General features: G+C 42.0%; 1 protein-coding gene across 1 annotated transcript in view; it reads right to left on the bottom strand.

The window, feature by feature from the left end:
- The window catches only part of MAMDC2 (MAM domain containing 2), a 59,067-nt gene extending 54,307 nt beyond the window's left edge, over positions 1–4,760 (bottom strand). Inside the window, exons 1-2 of the mRNA XM_027881811.1 lie at positions 4,696–4,760; positions 4,446–4,559 (exon numbers count right to left, since the gene is read on the bottom strand). Of these exons, the coding sequence (XP_027737612.1) occupies positions 4,446–4,559; positions 4,696–4,726 (145 nt within the window). The 5' untranslated portion in view covers positions 4,727–4,760. The remainder of the gene's footprint in view (positions 1–4,445; positions 4,560–4,695) is intronic.
- Between the last annotated feature and the right edge of the window lie 15,925 nt (positions 4,761–20,685).

Genomic DNA, 20,685 nt, shown 5'->3' with positions numbered 1-20,685 from the left:
CGAATTTCTTATCTAGTGTTTAAATCCAGGCAAGCAGCTGCAGCATAGCAAACTCCATTAGGGCAGACTTGAGCTAACAGCCCAAATGCACATTATTTTTAGCTCTGTTTAACTGGTCCCTGTTAGAATGAAGGGCAATGGAAAACAAAACATAACCAGAGACACAGTTCACACAAAATGCTGTACAGATATTCTAGGCAAAATGTAAACATTGTCCAGAGTCACAGAAAAGACATGCCATAGTTATTGTGTCTAATGAAATTTATCTATAATAATGCTGTGAGCAAGATGTTCTTACAGCCAGTTATTGCCAGCTCTGTGCTGGGCAGGGCTAAGAGGAAAGCAAAAAATGCCTGAATTCAACACTCCAGAATGGCTGCAGTGGATATAAGGATGTGTGTCCTACTGCCATTTCAAGTGGGTCTGCATGGCTTTATTTATCCCTCTACTCAGGATTACTGCCTATTATTACATACAGTATCTTCCTTTGTTTCAAAGATCATTTTGCATTTACAAAGCATGTGTGTCCTCTGAAAAAAATGTGCAATTTGGTTGAAGAAAATCTCAAGATTATTTGATGAAACCTTATCCTCCAAAGCCTGACAACATGTATTAAAATTTACCAGGTATCTCCCTTGCCACATATATGCTGCCTACACAGAAGCAAATTCCTGTGGAAATCTGCCACCATGCAAACCTCTATATATGCCCCAAAATAACTGGACATGAACTCATGCTAAATATACCTGCAAGTGTTAGTAGAAGCAACATGGTATTCAAGCTTCTCAGCTACCTCTAATTATCATCATCATCATGGCTGGGCTTCGCGAATGAAGATTTGAGAGGGGCTCTACCCATGCTTGCTACAAGCGCGCTGATGGCTAAAAAGGCCAATGCGAGATAGACAAGTCCGGTTGCGGAAGGCGCAGCAGAAAGACTCCCCAGGTGATATCGATGAGACACGATTCTTTCTGCGTTGTCTTTTCTCCTCGAGAGTGATCCTGCGTGTGTTCTCAAAAGCAGCAGCAGCATTATAGAACCTCTAATTATCACAGTAGTGATGAATATAGATACAGTTTCTAAATTTCTTACCCATTAGTTGGGCCCAAGGAGTTTGATCTTTGTCTTGTATTCTGATCTAGATTTTTAAAAATAAATTATCTGTTCAGAGGCATCATGAATGCAAGAATATTTGTGGGACCATGCCTACATCTCTGAAGTTAAAATGGACCGCTGACAGCTTTATTTATGTGCACTCGCAAATCGCTTAAAGCTTTCAGATCTTATCACCGGTTACACACAAACTCATCTGTTCCTCATCAGATTTCAGAACCAGGGTTACCTGATGATGTTGTTTTCCTGAGTAACCATATAATTGTGTAGCTGGTATCCTACAAACACCCACTTCATGAAGCAAAACACATGTACGTGGAATTCCCCGGCTTACACTGAAAACAGAGCTGGCGCATTAGGAAACATGCTGCCTCAAGCATGATGCTGTATTTACTCAGCCTGGGCCATAACCTCAGCTAGGTGTGCCTCTCAGTCATAGGTAAGCTCATAAGAAATTCACATCCTCAGCTGTTCCTATATTTTACATTTTTCTTTGCACGGTGTTTGTCATTATAATCCCAAAAATGCAAACACTGGCCTAGCAGGTGAGACACTCAAAAAGCTCAGTTAAAAAGAGCACCTTGGTGTTTACATTTGAAGGCCCTACTCCTGAATTCAGAGTCATGTGAGAGAGCTTGAGGCTTACACAGGATTTCAGAAGCAGAAGTTTATGGGAGCACTGGACAGGTGCCGGAATTGTTTCTTATGCAGCTGGTATCCTACAACCACCCACTTCATTAGGGTTTGATTTGCCATTCTTGAGTAAAGCAGTAAAGAGTGAACCAGCTAATTATTTTAGCATTTAATATTTTCTTCAGATTTTTCTTTTGCCCTGAAGTGCCCACTTTAGCTAAAAAATAAAAGTATTTTCAATCATAAAAATCCTAAAATTAAACACCAAAAAAAATCGTGTATCCTAGAACTACCAGAACACTAAAGAGAAGCCAGAAACATTTCAAAAAGCAGCTGAAACCTATTCATTTAAGTGGGAATGTGTAGCTATAAACAGAGGCAAAACTTAAGTCTCACACTTCCTTTCTGTGCCTAGCTCATCAGAAATTATTGGAGTCCTTGGCAACTGGGCAAAAAACTTTCAAGTATGGAGTGGAAATTTCTGGGCATAGTTTTAGTTATATTTACATCACCTTGACATTTTGGCACAGGATCACACTATTGAGAGATTTATAAGAAGAATGAACTTACACTGCAAGTCAGATAATCCCTGTAAGAGATCTGCTGAATATGAATATATTACAAATAATATTTTAAAATAATAAAGCAACTTTGAAGCAATGCAAGGAAGAAGTCCAAGAATTCAAAGCTAAGCTGCCTCTCCCATCTTTAACTTTCCCTGTTGTCCCAGTTACCACATGTACATACAGTGAACAGCAAATGCCAGGACCCAGTGCTGCCAAAAGGAGCATAGTTTTATGAGACAAATGAAAGAGCACCTAAGAAAGACTAGTTTTGCACACCTGCTGTGTAGAATTGGATGAACTATTTTCAACCAGATTTATTTACGACTATATGAATGTATTTCTGAAGAGACCTTCTGTGCCAAATATTTGCATGGAATGACTTGCTATGATTAAATTACAGACTGTGGGAAACTGTTTATAAGGGAAATGCTGACAGAACTATGCCTATTAACAGAGCTAGTATATCACATATCTTCCCAGAGTATGACAGTCCAATTATATATCTCTGAAAATAAGATGAGCAATGACAGAAGCTGTGCAGCCACTGGTATGCTTATGGTTGCACAGAAAAATCAAACTACAACAACCAAAATTGTGTTCTGTGGACCAAAAAAAGCAGGCCGCTGATCCAAACCTCAGATAAAACTTCCTTGTTTCTTGAAGCACTGTAGTATGGATGTGAACAACATGATGCACCTCCATTTTTACAGGTATTTGAGGTATTACTCTCAGCATCTCATAGTCCCTTGGAGCTGAATCAATACCACTACCATATGGCTCTCTGTCAATCCCAAGGAATCCCAATCTTGCTTCACAGATCAGTGGATTAAGAGGGCATGATGCTAAGAGGCATAGCCGGGATTGCAAAGATGGTTACTAAATTTCCACTAGTATCTTCAAAAATACAGGAAAATCTATGTATAGTTAAATAAATAAATAAACTAACAAATACATATCAAACAAGTAAATAAAATAAAAAGCAAGTATTTCAGTTATGACATCCTCGAACGCTTTTCTGAGCACTCCTTGTACATTCTCAAAGTCTAATGATCAATCTAAAAATTAACAATTAAGATGACCTATTTTGCATATGTTAGAACTGGGTACAAAACCCCCCAGTTTTTTATGAACTGAGTGACAGGTGGAATGAATAGACTAGACCAGACAGTTTTGAATGGAGCACTGATGAGGGATAAGGAGGAGGTGACTATCCTTTTATATCTGTACTCACCTCTTCATTATTCTTGGCACCTGTTTCAGAACTTAAAAACTTTAAAAACACATAGTCCCTTTTACTGTGTGAGCAGAACTTTCACTTCATTGCAGTGAAAACATAACCGAAGCTAAATTATTTTGTCTCCCAGTTATAACAATGCTATATTTATTTTTGTTTAGTCTTTTTGTACGTTCACATAGATGCTGTCTAAAACCGGAGTCTGCACTAAAAGCTTACCAAGTAGGAGTTACAGGTGCATGGAAATTCTATACAGTGACTGGATTTTGTTCTGTCTTTCAAAGTCAGTAAGTTTTATAAACTCTAATACAACCTACTGACAGACCAATGCTTAACTTTTTCCTGTTGAACTGTGGGTACCATGAAACAGAGAAGAGTCTTAACTGAACACATTATAGAGATGCTCTTGCCAAAAATTGTCTCCTACCCCGAAAATGACTCTGCTTTTGCTGTAGAAACACAAAATATATTTAGAAAAAACAATAACGCAGCTTAACAGCAATGTGACAGATATGAGGGTTTTTTTTAGAGAGAGGATTTGTTAGAAGATACCTTTTCCCAACAGAAAGTGAAGGACAAGAGAAGAAATGAGACTTATGAGGCATCCTGGAGAGACCTGCGCCGGGGGGTGCAGACGCCTCCCCACAGCGCCCGCCCATCACCAGCTGTCAGGGGACTGACACCCACAGACTGAATCTGCACACGGGAGGGATTCGACGGCGGCTGTTTCCCTGGGAAACTCGATTACCGCGGCACCCCCAGGAGCAGCGGCACCACGGGATGCGGAGGTCACTCCCCGCGGGGGGCGGCGGCAGCTGCCAGAGCAGGGCTGTACCCGCGTGGAAATGCAATGTAGGTGCGGGGGGAGCTGCACGGCCGGGGGGCGGCAGCGCTCTCACCTTCCCCGTGCAGCGCCCAGGGGAGATGCGCGTAGTCCCACTGGTATCCGCAGGCGCTGTCCTCGAATGCGCACGACCCGGGGGAGAGCAAGGCCGCCCCGGCGAGCCGCAGAGCTGCAAGAACAAAGCGAGCCCCAGTCACGCCACGCCCGGCCCGGGGGCCGCCGCCCACCCCGGAGCAGCCTCGGAGCAGCGCCCACCGGTCCCGGGCGGGCGGGAGGTGCCGAGGCGCGGCCCCCGGGGCTCTTACCGTGCGCGGCGAGCAGGCAGAGCCGCAGCATCTTTCGCGCCGGAGGAGCGGGGTCGGCGGCGGGAGCGGGACTGAGGCGGCCTCCCCGGGTCGGGGTGTGCGCGGGGCTGAGCGGCCCCGGCGGGGCGCAGCGAGAGCAGCCGCGGCCGCGGGAGGCAGGACAGGGGCGGGGAGGGCCCAGGGCACCGCGGGTGGGCGGCCCGTCCCACCCCGTCCCGGAGTGGGGTCGGCCCCGGCCAGTTGCCCGAGGCCGGGGTGGCTGGGATTGGAGTACCCTCCAGGGAGGGAAGGCCGCCGCCCCTCCGGGCAACCCCCCGAAGTGCATCAGCTCCCTCTGAGTGAAAATATGCTTTTCTTACTTTTAAGTGGATTTTCACGTGTTTCCGCTTGTGCCCAATGCTTTGCTCCCGTCACTGGACACCGCCGAAGAGCCTGGCTCTGTATGATGTACTCCCCATCAGGCGCTGGTACACAGTAGTGAGATGCTCACTCAAACCCGTCTGCCGAGGACAAAGGGGCTCCCACCCCTCCAGGGCTCCTTTGCTACCATAACTTGCCCTGCTGTCCTTTCCAGCCACAAAACCTGCCCTACCAGAGGACCGTGGCAGAGTACCCTCTCTCTTTTAGCCAAGAATGGTGCAGGAGCTGCTGAGGCTGTAGTTCATAGGTTCCAGGATAACTCAGTTAGGAAGGGACCACAGGAGGTCTCCAGCCCAAATTCTGCCCAAAACACAGCCAGCTTTGAGCTTAGACCAGGTTGCTCAGGGCTTTATCCAGTTGGGGTTTAATAGCCTCCAAGGCTTCTGACAGCACAGCCTCTCATGGCCCTAGCTCCAATGCTGGGCTGTCCTTGTGGGGAAAACTTTTCTTCCTTACAGATGCTATGAGTTTCCACTGTTTCAGCTGTGCTACTGCCTCCCACTCTCCACTCATGCACCACTCTGACAGCTGTGTTTTCTTTGTCTCCCTTCTGTCCATACCAAGACTGCTGTTGGGTGACCCCAAAGTCCTCTCTCTTCCCAACTGAATCAGACCCGGTCCTGAAGCCTCTCCTCACAGGATGGGGTCTCCAGCCCCATTGTCTCCATGGCCTCCCCTTACCTCCCACCAGTTTGTCAGAGTCATTCTTATATTGGGGACCCAACCTGGAAGCAGTACCAGACAGGGGCTGGCCAGGACCAAGCAGGAGATGGTCCCGGCACTCCTCTGGCTCATGGGGCTGTATCCAGCTGACACCACCCCAGGCACCACTACCTCTCTTGTCTGCCCAGGCACACAATCTGCTCCAGCTCAGTTCAGTGCCCACTAATGTGCAGGACCATCCCTCACAGCTGCTCTCTGTCACTACCAGCCCCAGCCTGTATCTCTGCAGGACCCTGCCTTCCAATTTCTGGGCTGAACTATTGTCTGTATTGAATTTAATGAGTTCCTTGTTGGCCCTTGTTCATAATGCCCCTCAATAGCAGTCCTGCCACCAGCATATCTGCTGGTCCCCACATCTGGTGTCATCTGGAAACTTGACATGTTTGCCCTCTGTTCCCACCTTCAGGTCAGATCTAGCAGCTAAGCCCATGTAACACAGTCTAAAGCCCCTATCCTCCCTGATCAATGGGTTTACATTCATGTTGTATTGCTTGCTTCAGCAGTTGTGCCACACAGTTTCCCACTGGGAAAACCTAGCTGTCGAGAGGATTCCTCAGAACAACCCAAGGTAAACTCACTTCATCCATGCTTTTGAGTAATCATCTAAACTGAGTGACGGTAGAGTGAGAAATCTGAACAGTCCACTTCCTGAAAATGTCCTTCAAAGTTACAAAAGTAACCAAGAGGATGCAGGATGTCAGAACCTTTTTAGTGGACTACTCTGATAATCACTTTCTACTGATTCATAAGCTCCAGGAAAACGGGGAAAAGCATCAATTCACAGAGAACTGCGTTTAAACAAAAACTGCTTTAATTTTTACCAGCTAAACTCTTCTCAATTATAACATGTAGTCTTATTTCTCAATTTTCTTGGAGTCTGGGTTAAAATTTGCTTCTCATGGAAATGTGTGGTCTAAGTACAATCACTGACATTAATATTAAATCATTTGGTAAGGCTGTATCAGGGAAATACTAAGAACAGATTAGTACAGAACAGCTACATACACTATTTCTTCAGCCACTATGAGCAAATGTGCTCTTTGTACGAGAGCCCACACATGTTGTTTCAGTTATTTGGCCTTATTTTTTTATAATTTTAGCAAATTTTGGCATGTGTCGAAAGTCTTAACAGGTTTCCAAAGTCACTGTGACACTCACTGAGTTTTCTAATTCCCAGATGACCATGATGTAACCTCTTAATATACTCTGGATATTACTGTTCCTGAATCCCATGTAGCTCTAGAAGTTTTCCCCATGAATTGATATAGGCACTGCATCTAGTCAGCTGTGCTGACAGCATTCATAATACCTTGTATGATTGCTCCAGCCCTCACCCAATTACCCAGTTCAGGTTTTGCCAGTGAAGAGTTTTGGCCGACAGATTTCATTGTGCTTTGGGAGGAGGTGGTTTATAATATCAGATTAACTATGTACAAGATCTGCCTCTCCAATAATGACTCTCAAATGTGTTTGATTTGGAAGGCATTAGTTTTGTACATAGAAGAACAGACTCTGTGTTCTCATGGAGAAGATATGCTTGCTAGCTTTGGGGAAAAACAGGGAATGGTTTATGGAAAATCCTGTCATCTGCATTAAGTTAGTCAGGGTTTGTTTGTTTGCTTGTCTTTTTTTGTTTGTTTGTTTGAGGCTTTGTTTGGTGTGTGTATTCCTTGTGCATAAGTAACACATCCTTAATTTCAGTCACTCCATTGTAGGACTAGAGTAGCACCTACCTTGGAGATACCCACTGGCAATTTAATTTTTAATTTGAAATTCTTTTAGTTTCCCACAAAACATAAAAATACTTAGATCCCTTATATATGGATTTGCACAGTCATATTCTCAGATTTTTGCTCAGATGATCAGATGACACAGAATCTGCTGCCATAGTTCACTTTCCAAAACTCTTTGTTCCCTTCTCTTTCCCATAGGAATAATGTATACAGTGAAGTGCCTTGTACCTGGCTCTGTCATTCAGTTGTACTCTTTGCTGTATTCAGAATGTGTACAGAATATATATACAGCATACTAAATTTGCAGCTCTTTGTTTATCTTTCACCTAAGAGACAAAAATTATAAAAGCATATAATGAGTTGGGTTGGAAGGGACCTTCAAACACCAAGTAGTTTCAACCCCTCAGCCATGGGCAGGGACATCTTCTGTTAGACCAGGTTGCTCAGAGCTCCATCCACCCTGGCCTTGAACACTTCCAGGGATGGGGCATCCACAGCTTCTCTGGGCAACCTGTGCCAGTGTATCACCACCCTCTTAGTGAAGAATTTCTTCCTAATATCTATTCTAAACCTACCCTCCTTCAGCCTAAGACCATTCCCCCGTCTCTTATCACTGCCATGTGTCCGTACTGAAAAGTTCCTCACCAGGTCTCTTGTAGGCCCTTTTAGGTACTGGAAGATGCTCTATGGTCTCCCTGGAGCCTTTTCTTCTCCAGGCTGAACAACCTCAACTCTTTCAGCCTGTCCTCACAGAAGAAGTGATAAGCCTCCTGATTATCTTTGTATTCCTCCTCTGCACTCACTCTAGCGGGTCCATGTTATTCTTATGCTGGGGGTCCCAGAAATGGACTCAGTACTGCAGGTGGGGTCTCACAAGAGCAGAGTAGAAGGTCAGAATCATCTCCCTTGACCTGCTGGCCACACTACTTGTGATGCAGCCCAGGATGGGGTTGATTTTCTGGGCTGTGAATGCACATTGTTGGCTCATGTCCAGTCTCCCATCCACCAACATCCCCAAGTCCTTCTCCCCAGGGCTATTCTCCATCCATTCTCTGCCCAACCTATAATTTGTGCTTTGGATTGCCCCAGCTCACATGCAGGACCTTACACTTCCCCTTGCTGAACTTTATGAGGCTGGCACAGGCCCACCTCTCAGACCTGTCCAGGTTTCTCTGGATGGCATCCCTTCCCTCTCCAGTGTGTTGACTGCACCACACAACTTGTCAAGGGTGCACTTAATCCCACCATGTCCATGTCATCAACAAAGATGTTAAAGAGCACCGGTCCCAACACTGACCCCGATGAATGCCACATGCCACGGGTCTCCAGCTGGACATTGGGACATTAACTGCAACTCTTTGAGTGTGACCAGTTCCTTACCTACTGTGTCATCCATCAAACCTGTCTTTCCAGTTTAGAGACCAGGATCTCAGGTGGGACAGTGTCAAATGCTTTTTTAACCTTTGACCATACCCTTCTACCAGCATCCCAGCTGGATGAAAACAGCGTGGACACAAATCTTACCATACACAATAAAACCAGGAAGTTAGCATATTTTCCAGTGAATCACTTCCCTATCATGTAGCCTGTAGATCCAGTGTGTCCAGAAAAACTTTCTGAATGTCCATGAACATATTTTCTGCTTTTCCAAAGGACACATACCAGGCTTCTCTGGATACATCAGGCAAAGAAAAGAAGTGACAAAAATATCCGTCAGATCATTTGCTATTAGGCAGTGGAAAATCTTTCCCTTTTTAGAAACTCCTTCATTCATATAGGTGTTTAATGAAACTAGTGGTTGTGGTCAGCACAGGTACCCTCATATTGTTTGGGGTTTTTTTCCAGTTTGACCTGTGGCTTCCAGAACAAGAAGCCTGCCAAACCCTCTCTGAGTTTCACTTCCAGAGAAAGTGGAAGAGAACAAGCATCCTAGAAGCAAGGGCTCCCTCAACTCTGCTCTGAAGTATTTTGAAAGCTGCATTATCACCTTGTAAAAGTTCTCAAAATCTTCCTCTACTGTGTGGATATCCCATTCCATCTCCTTCTACAAGGAATGTTCTGCCCTGATGAGATCCAGGACTTGGTACATTTTTAACCCAGTTTGTGCCCTGATTTTATATTTTCAGCTTTGTTTTTTTACATCATAGACTCCTTGGGTAGTTTCTTGCAGAGTGTCCTGCATCAGACGTCAGTCACGAGCTAGTCCTTTCTCAGGGATTTGACTAATCCCAAAATGCGAAACTGGCCCTCTAGCCACAGGTGTGTCATAAACTTTATGGCTGTTATTTGTATTCTCTACTAAAAAACGATAGGATCCCTGTCCCTGTAATTCATTTTCTGTGGTATGTAGAATACCACAGTTGGTTCCTTCAGAAATGAGGTCAGCTTGCTTTTTTTTTTTTTTTTTTTTGTGGCTCTGTTCTCATGCATGTTCAGTTAAGAACATAGGGCGTGTCCTCTTTCCTATGGCTGCTACATGGTCCTATCTCTACTCTTTAATTTATTTTATTCCTGCCATTTTAGATGTAAGATCCTGGTAGAATGTCCCATGACTTCAGACTTCTGTGAATTAGATTCTTTGAAAAAGGAGTCCAGATAGAGATAAACTACAAGCTACCAGCTTGTGCAGTAACTAACCTCCCAAAAAGTTGAAATGGTTTCTGTGTAACATCTTTACCCAGTTTTACAACTGTGCCTTTGTCTACTCTGCCTTTCCATCTCTGTTGCAGTGTGGATAAAGCCCCCACAATTACACAGACTTATAGTCAAAGATTTAAAAAAAAACAAAACAAAACAAACAAATGACAAAAAAAAACACACACAAGAAAAATGCACATTGCAATCTTTTGCAGATGTCTAGAAAAACTAGGCAGGTTCACATCAGAATCTTCTTCAGAGTCAAGTCTGTTGGACTGCAGCACAATGGCACTTCTCAAAAATATGGAACATCAGGGGAAAAAAAGACTTTGTTTCCTTTTGATAGAAGTATCATGTTGCTTTGGTCTTTTTTGATTTTTACTCTTTGTTATGACTGTCACTTGTTTAGCAATCATATTTCTCTTGTGATGACCAAAGCAGACTCCTATGGCTGAAGAAGAAACAAATGAAACCATGCCATTATCTTTCATTATAATGCAGGTATACGACAGATTCAAAATAACTCTGAGTAATGACTGAAAGTAAAAGAATCAAAAGGAAATAACTTGCTTTCTCCTAAAATTATTTCAATTTCTTCTTCCTTTATTCCAGTACTGTTGCAAGTTTCCTTTGACTGGCCATTCAAGATTAAATATATCTCTCAGTCACAGCTACTCTTTGACCATCACACACCACTCTCCCCATCCCTCTGTTAGCTCTCCTCTTGTGTCCTGTGTAACAGAAGCTGCTTTCTTTCACATTCCAAGCCTTTCATGATCTCCATCTCCCTGATTGATTCTTCCTCAGCATTGACATCAGTTTCTACCCCTTTGATCCTCTCACTTATAAGAAGCTCTCAATAATCATCCATGTGGTTTCTTCCTTCCTCTATTTCACGTTCCTCCTTAAAGGATGGTTTATTTGTGATTTTTTCATTGCTTTTTTTTCTTTTCCCATGAGACCTGTAAAAGACAGCAGCATGGAAACTGAATGATTAAACAATCATGTAGGATTGTTTAATTGTACTTACTGTCTGGCTGGCTTTTTGTCTGCTGCCTTTTCATAGGTAAGAAAACTTTGGGAGAGGCAAGGGTTACTTTTATTTCTGCTTTTGTACAGGACCCAGTTTAATACAGGTACTTTGGTTCCTAATTGCTATGGTAATACAAACAATAAGATCTAACAGAGATCAGGATAACTTAATTTATTACATTGCAAATACTGAAATTCTGCATTATTTTTGTATCCAGGCTGCAGACATAGCATACTTGCCAGATCTGACTTGTGGCATGCAATAATATTTAAAATACAGGCTTTAATTTTAATACCACCTTGTTGCTTCTTCAGTAAGAAGACTTTACCTAAGACTTGTCTAGCCAAAGCCATACTCACTTATAATTTAGGTGTCTCTTACAGTCCAGAAAATCCTCAGAGATTTGAATGATCTCATTTCAGGACATATCTCCTCTGAAACATTTTTGACAGCTGACTGAATAACATCTCTAGCTAATCTTAGAATAAATGGATTTATTCTTGTTTAAAAGAGCAAAAATCTCTTGGCAGGTCTTTTAGCCAACCCTGAACCCAGATATGCACACCTGCCATCAATTAATTTCAGTACTATGGCAGTTGATTAGCTAAATTTCTCTAGGAGCTTTGAAAAATGGCCATTTTTACACAATATATGCATACAGATTTGAGAATAGTGCATTATACAGTATATACCACTTCTGAAAAGCTGAAGACCCAAATGGCCAGCGAATACTGGTGATTCATCAATATAAGAACACTAAGAACAGCTGAAGTGGCTAATGACCTTAATTTTTTCCTTACTGATCTTCAAGATATTGCATCTCTTAGCAGGAATGTCTTAGCTGCACAGCAACTCCTCAGCCCCCAAAGTTTACAGCTCCATATGTTAAACTGGTTTTTAAACTGGCACCTGCAGCTTGCTGTAATCTCTCAGAAGTCAGGGAAGTAACAAGAGAGGTGTGTAATAGCAGAGGTGTGTGTGTGAATGAGATGACATAAAAATTCCTGAAACTAATGTAAAATCTCAGAGTGGCCCAGCACGCTCTCTTCCAAGAAATGTGTAGAAGACAGAACAGTTTCCTTAATAATTAATTTGTAAAAGCATTTTGCACCTTACTAATTCAACTTTCCTGAAATCTCAGTCTGTCCTTTGCTGCTTGTGATTTTATAATGTTGTCCTCTTAATATGATGGAGTAAAATTAACCAAGCGTATCCTAACCACACTTCTTCACAAAGGAAAACAAATGTCAGCAGGGTCATTAATCATTATACATGAATATTTAAAGGGGTTCAAAATCGTTATAATAATAATAATAATAATAATAATAATAATAATGGCCAGTCTTTCCACCTTCCAGCCTGCGCATTGGATTTTTTAGGTGAGACACAGTGTGCGCGGAACTGAGCCCACCCTTTAATCCTGAGGTTCATCTGCCGGGGCCAAGCGAGCTTGGACGGTGGCAGCGAGGTCCTCAGGACGTAGATGGATTGCCTTATAGGGCTAATGGGGGAGTGGCCCTGACCGGGAATCGAACCCGGGCCTTGGCAGTGAATAATTTAGGGCTACAAATGGCAGGATTTAATTCAATAGGTACTTCCCCAGTTTGCTTCTGACCAATCAGGAAATGGTTAAGCCATGTTTGTCTTTGTTGTCTTTTAAGACAGGGCATGCAGAGATTTAGGATAAAACAGCAAACCAATTGCCAAAAGCCTCTTTTTGAAGGTTTCTACTGGTGAGCTTGCTTTAAGTATAAAGTTAATCCACAGGTTGCCATTTGCCTTACATTAACTTGACTTCTTTTGTATTTGCAGATTACCTGCCACACCAGAGAAGCAGACATGCAATAATTAAAGTCTGAGCTTTTCCAAATTCTCTGCACAGCTAGAGATACTGTCCTCTCCAGTGTTTGTTTTGAAAACCTGGAAAATACACTTTGTAAAAAGATCTCTTTGCGTGCCCAGGCACATCCAAACTTTCCACTTGTTCTCAGACATTGGACACCAATACTGTTCTCAGTTGGAAAAAGTCGTCAGGGCTGGAAAAGGAAAAGAGGTCTTGCAGCACACTTCTGTCTCCTCGTATACGTGTTAATGTTATTGTTTTATGCCTTATATGCTTTAATGGTACTATAATCATGCACAGCACTTCACAAGTCTGTTTAGGCAGAAATCCTGGCATCTGTTTATTTTTATATTTATCTTCAATACAAAACATACAAATAAATTGTACTGAGGTCACCTAGTCAGATTAACTTCATGTTGGTGTAGTTCTTATGTCCTTTGCCTGTTGCCTCCTTTGCTTCACAAAAACAACTGATTCTGATCTTGCCTATGAGCCAGTTTCTGCAGCTGCTGTCTTCTCTATTCTCTGGAAGTATGTCATGCTATAGGAATACTTCCGCTGGCTTTAACTGCACTTCTCACAGAGTAAGGTAGAAGGTACTAGCAGCCAGTGGCTGTGCTGGACATTTCTGCTCCCATATGGCTTATGTGCCTTTTGGGGTTGGAATGAGAGAAGAAATGCACCTATGGGATGAGCAGGAAAAAGTCCTGGCAGTTTTATTTCAGCTTTCTGGTTGCTATCACATTGCACTGTAGCAGCAAACTGCAACTGTCAGCTGAGGCAGTGGGGAAAGCTCCTACCACTGCTGTCTATGGCATGAACCACACGTGTATATCGGCATAGCAGGTACATCTGTGTACCTTTTGGGATGGCTCAGGAGAAAATTTTTCATAATCTGCTGTACTGATTCTGTATAATGTTTTGGAATGCCCTGCTCTGAACAGCCTGACACAGTTTAGTCCTAACAAAGTGCATGTGTTTGTCATGTTGTCCCCACAGACTGTGTCTTGATTCAGTATATTTACTCTTCTGTGCAGTGAAGTTGCGTCAGCTGATTGATACTCTGAAAACCACTTGTGGAGACCGTGAAGCATTCAACTACTTCTGGTTTACTGGGGGTTGGTGACTGATCTTAAGGGGCACCTGAATTTATTAATGGAAATTGCAGTCAGTCTAGTGATGATTCACCTGCTGAGACTCAGCAAAGGGAACCATGCTGTAGCCAAGCCTGGCAAGATCGGTTGTTGCTGAGGGTTGTCATACAGAGCCATGACAGTCATCATGGCTGGGCTTCGTGAACAAAGATTTGAGAGGGGCTCTACCCACACTTGCTACAAGCACGCTGATGGCTAAAAAGGCCAATGTGAGATAGACAAGTCTGGTTGCAGAAGGCGCAGCTGAAAGATTCCCCAGGTGATATCGACGAGACGCGATTCTTTCTGCGTTGTCTTTTCTCCTCGAGAGTGATCCTGTATATGTTCTCAAAAGCAGCAGCAGCGTTATAGATGGTGTGTCTCCAGGCCTCCCGACTGGAGGCCAGAGTAGACCAATGGTTGTGATCAATATGGCCAAGGCTGAGGGATTGTTTCAGGCAGTCCTTGTATCTCCTCTTTGGGGCTCCTCTCTTGCGGCAGCCAGTGGCAAGTTCCCCATAGAGCACGATAGCACGATCTTGGGGAGTAGACCTGTTTTATATGTGAAATTCAGTACCACTGTACTTCCAGATAAGAATTTAGTTACTGGCTGAACTAAGCAATTGTTAAAAAAAAAAAAATTACAGTTCTGCAATATGCAGGCAACTTGTAGTAGGGAAAAGACCAGGAGGCAAATCTTAGAAAAGTTAATGCTGGGGTTGAAGTCATGGCTTAGTAAAGCTGACTCTTATAGTAGTAACAAAAAGACTCCAGGAGACCTCTCTTACATTAGAAGTATGAGGATACTTTTTATTACGATTATATGGTAAGTTTTTCAGGCCTTGTTCAATTCCCTTTAAAGGAAAGCCAGCTGCTTGAAGGAAAAGGGGTCTTGCTGCATATCATCATTATTTCATGAAGAAGAGTAAAAGAAAAAGTAAGGAATGACACCTACATGTAAAGGTACTAAACTTTTGTAAATGAAAGTTAAATCTCAGTGATCTGCTGCTTTGTTTGTAAAAACTCTGCTGGCACCAGCAAACTGCAACTTCTTTTTTTTTAAAAAAAAAAAAAGAAAAAAAAAAGTTTAAGTGCCAGAGAAATAAATAGCACAAAATGCTCAGTTTTACAGCTAACAACTGTTTTATAACAGCTATCAGGTCTGATTTCTACATCTTTTTAAAAACCAAACAGCAGATTACTGGAAAGGGTTGTGTCACCATCCTCTGAGGAATTTAAAAGACATGTAGATGGGGCTCTTAGGGATGTGGTTTAGTGAAAGACTTGGAAGTGTTAGGCTAATAGCTGAAGAGAGGTCATTTCCAACCTAAATGATTCTATGATTCTGTGATTCTATGATTGGACTGTAAGGTACCTAAACTTTGGCTACAAGGCTGCTGGCGAACTCTGCTGGCTCTGAAGGCCACTAGATACTGCTTTTAGCTGCAAATTCCATCTTTTTCAGTTAAGAGAAAGAGAGGATGAGACACTGCAATTTCATGGTTGATATAAATGATCAGGTGAAGGAGTCTGAAGAGGATACTCGTGCTTGTTGATCCATACTAGAGAACGCAGTTCTACAAGAATCCGTTTTCAATCCTCAAGCCACAGGCTGGTCAACCTTGTGGCAAGAAGGAAGCCGGTAAGTAGGAGCCAGAGCAGCAGCATTCTTTGCAAAGCAGGAAAGCCAGAGCTTAAAGTGAGATAGGCAACCTCACAGTCATGGAAACTGAGTTAATGCAGTTGAAAAGTAGCCTTCCCACATGCACACATGTAAAGGAGTTTCTTTACATAAATCCAAGCTATACCACCTGTGCTTTGCTAGTAGTGAGAAACCACTACAAGAGAAGACCTAGTGTCACAAGGCAAAGCAGAGGCCTTCTCTGCTGGAACTCCCCAGATGCTCTGCTAGGTATGAAATAACCTCAGAGAAGAAGAAAGAAATATTAATATTCCATACTTTGGCCTTTGGGGATTAGTATTCAAAGAGGTTTTGGTTCCTGGACAAAAACATAGAATTACTGTAAGGTTCATGCATTTTACTGAATATTTCAGCTACTCACATGAGAACAATAATAAGTATTTCAATTACTGTGAGTGTTCAGTTACTGATGGTTAGTTATATCTAGATGAAAAAAAAAAACCTTGCTGTTGTACATGAAGATACAAGTTCAAATAAATACAATTACAGAATAGAGACTACTTGCAAAAATATAGTCTAAACAGTAATTTCAACACAAGTACATTTTTCATTCATTTCACCCTTTACCAGCTGGGTGGCTCTGATACCAACACGAGTGAAGCATAATATTAAGGTTAGAGATGGGAAGCAAGGATCCTCAGAGTAGGAGTAACACTAAAATCCTGCTCTGTCCAGAGAGGCAGATGAAAGTGGGCTCATGATGGAGTAGAAGGTTATAATACATTTTGAACTGGAGAGGTTTGTCATCTACTCTGCAGAAGGCTAAAGTTAAGATTTGGTTTAGGGCTAGGGAAATCAAAGACCTCAGAGCTGAGATGCCAGCATCAGCTTGCTCAGCCCAAAGGTCTGGGATGGCAGCTGTGCTGGGACAAAGCTGTAACTCAGTGCATATCTGGAATTACAAACTGGTATTATTCCCTGCAAGGATATCTGAGCTGTAAAGTTAGGATCTGGGTTAGTTATCTGAGTGCCACACTGGAGCAATATGTAATTGATAAAAGTAAGCTGTTTTTTCCAATAAAGCTACCTGTATTCTGCTATAAATTTTAGCTCTGAAAATGAAGTTTTCTTTTGTTTGAACAATTATTCATCAAATGCTGTTATCCTGTTTGCACATTACAGAATGAACCAGGTAAGAGAAGAACTTGTAAAAGCCTTTGTAATAATCCAGAACAAAACACTGTGGACAGTAATTAGTACCAGATGCTACAGTATAGTTATAAAAATAAATATAATTAGGCTTATTAAGAGCAAAATAACATCAATGATCATTTTAAAATAAGTACCACTTACGGTCATGAATAAAAGCTATTGACAATTGCAGAAAATTTTTTCTATGGATGATGTCCCTTTATTGGTTTTGTGCCTATAACTATTTATTTTTAAGATTTCTTTGAGATACCAGCTGCAGAAGAAGCAAGGGAATGTCCAGCTGTTCAAAAGCATTTCATCATCCAGAGGCCTGCATAATGAAAAAAATTAGGGTTGCCATGGTAAAATATTTTTTGTGTACAAATAAATGCCCTGCAGACAGTTTCTCCTTCAGATGATATTATTTTTGCAGAACTTGGAAGAAAACAGAGGAAAAAGCCAAATACGACAAGATGTGCAGAGATGGAAAATGGGGGGGAAAAAGGAAGTGAGACAAGAAAAAGAAGATTTGTTCAGTTCTGTTTAAAACCATTAGTGTCTATTTTTTAGAATTGAGTAAAGTGGACCTGCATGTGTCTTATTTTGCTGTAAAGTAGCTTTCTGGGGACTTCTTCATTAGACTGGAAATAGCGTAATTAATCTCACTGACAGGGGCAAAATTTCTGCCCAAAAAAGTGCAGAGGAGGTTTGCCCTCTTGAAGAGAGCCAATGTCACACGGCTAGTTCAGCTGTGTTATCAACAGCTCCAGTTGCAACATCCAAGAGTAAGTGTATGAGATTAAAACAAACAAACAAACAAACAGCAAACAACCCACCACCACAAAAACAAGAGAGCTGACATACATATGGCACTTTTGCCTGAAGTTTTATAAATTCGTAACAAAGTGAAGAACACTCTTATCTCACCACAACTGCAAAGGAAATTAGGACACTTACTCAACTACAGATTGCTGAGTACCACAAAAAGTACAGCTTCACTTTTGTAACACTCCAAAGAGGCAGCTCCAGCTGCTCCTTGTTTTTCAGTTTAACACATAGCATAAATATATGGGCAATGAGATAAATATATATTTAAAGCTGTACAGGCAGGTGTTGCCACAGGGTTCCCCCCAGCCTGTTCATGTTAAATGCCAGCATTTCAACAGATTGCATGCAACAAAGAAAGATCTCTGTAAAGTATTGCTTACTTTGATTACAGGTCACAACTTGTTACCTACCTGAAGAAAAACCTGAATGGCAGCTCCACAGTGCTCCTGCATAGCCAACTGATCCTGACTTTCACCTTATTTCATGAGGAAAACTGGCCTTTTGTTTCCATGTTACACTGCTTTGTTTTTATCTGTGAATTTTGTGACACTCAAGCAGTTGTTGAAAATTGTTAATGCAGCATTTATTGCAATGATATGAGAAAGGTAATCATTGGGAGAAGTGAGATAAATGTGATGCTTGTTTATTGTTTGGAATCATACATTTCATCTCTCAGCAGGAAGAAAGCGTGCTAATAAGCTCATATACTCAAATATATTCTTATATATTCAGTGCTGTTAAAACCTCGTCCTATCGGCGTTTCTGATCTCGATTTTATACTTCAGTTAAGATCTTCCTGGTTTTTAGCCTGTAGCTGACATGAGAAAAGTGAAGCTTCCCAAACTGAAACATTATGTAGCCCAAGTCAAGGAAGTATAGGACCCAAAATGGACATAAGTATCTCAAACTCGGGATGTACAGAAAAACCCCTGCATATTCTGTTTTCAGAAGGCAATTTTCTCTAAAGAGATGGCATCACTCTTTTATTCCCGATTCGGTGTCTAACCAAAAAGCCTTGTCAATTTGAAAATCATCAAGGAAAAAAAATATTTGTTCCTTAGGAATTATTAGGGACAACTATTGGACGTAATGAATGCTTCCTGCTTGGAAGAAGGAATGACTGACTCACACTGATCATCTCTAAACAAGAAGTGACAGTCTAGAAAAAAAGTAAATGTAGAAACTTTAGAGGTTCTTCTTCCTGTTTTTAAAGCTAGCAAACAGATGAGACTATTTCTTCTCAAGTTTTTCACTTAGACAAAGAAAGAAAAGCCAAAATTACATCCCTTCTCATGGCTGTGGTTTTGCTCTGTCAGCTGTTTTGATCAGTGCCTGCAAACAGTCTGAGTATGCACCCTGGGCATCTCACACTATGCCAAAATTGTCAGATATGCAAGTAGTGGTCTTTGCACCAAAAGCTGCACATCAGGGTAAACAATTTTTGGTTGCCAACAAAAATGACATATCTGTGGCTTTCTTGCAACCACATACAGACAAAAGCAGTGATGGAGGATTACATCATATGGCAAGGTCCAAGGGTGGAAATGACTAGGAATTAATGACACTAGCTATGAGGTTGTCACAACAATCTGCTGTCATGGACTGAGTCCTATGACTGACTTACACAATATATGTGTATCTCTTTGAGTTGTGTTCTTATCTGGTTAGAAGTATTCAATTTTTTGTTCTATCATCATGACAAGATGGGTTCAATAACTAGGAAGGTGCAGATCCTCTATTTCTATCACTTTCTAAACACTGATTTTTAATTATTCTTCTGAGACATACTGTGAGTCTCACTCCACTTCATGCCTCATCCAGCAGTCACAGTAGTACGTTAACAACCTCTTTCTGTTGTTTGCCCAGGGCAAAACTCAGACAGATTTATGGTTATGTTGTGCCAATTTCTGTAGCCAGTTTGAGAACAAAACAGAATAAGGGTTGAGGTACTCAGTTATGGGTGGGTCAACAAGAAATGGCTTTCTGCAGGATTCCAGAGTGGGGCTCCCACACAGATCGTACAAATGCTCAGAGAAGGAAGCTGATGAAGGAAGCTTGATTCTGTGCCACCTATTGCTCATCAGTGCTTCATCTTTCCCAAGCACTGGGGTGCTTACTTCTTTGTCCAGACCTAGACTTATGAAAAGGGACAGCTGGGCTCTGTCAACACAGCAACCTTCATCTCCTAATTAACTTTCTATTGATCTCCTTTATACTTGGCTTATGGTCTGGAAATCATCACCCCACCCCTGTCAACTGACAAGTTGTGAATAATAATACTAATTGTTGGTGCCTATCAGTCCAAGTTATATGACAGTTTACTGTGTCACTTGGCCCACCCTTTGCAGAGTGTTGAAGCAGTGGGCTGAAAAGGCCATGGAAGAGCATGAGAGAGTAAAGAGGAGCATGTACTACTGCTATTTGTATAGTACTGTGCGTAACAGGCAAAAGAAAGCTGATGCTGCTGTAATGTTAAATAAAACACCCTTTAGAGTTTGCTTGTCAGCTGGAATTCCTCCCTGTAATTTCTTTATGAGTAAGTGCTAGTTTAGGAGTAAACCCATGGAAGAAATGAACCCAACTCAAGAGAGATTACAAGTCAAGAGTTAAAATTTACTAAAAAGATTACAATAAATGCAATCATACAGAGAAAACTGGTTTTAACCCTCCAAAGACAGGTGTGTAACCTGGCACCATGGGACACAAACAGAGCAGTGTTCGCTGGCACCTGTGCTGAGCACAAAGTGGTCCGAAGTAAAAGCAAAGGAAACATGTTGTTCCCGATGATGGTGGCATTTCTGTTGAGG

This window comes from Empidonax traillii, unplaced genomic scaffold (genome assembly GCF_003031625.1).
Source record: "Empidonax traillii isolate 1590-97213 ecotype Southwest subspecies unplaced genomic scaffold, ASM303162v1 scaffold7:size3022706, whole genome shotgun sequence".
In the NCBI taxonomy this organism is placed as follows: Eukaryota; Metazoa; Chordata; class Aves; order Passeriformes; family Tyrannidae; genus Empidonax; species Empidonax traillii.
This window is presented reverse-complemented; position numbering and strand designations above follow the sequence as displayed.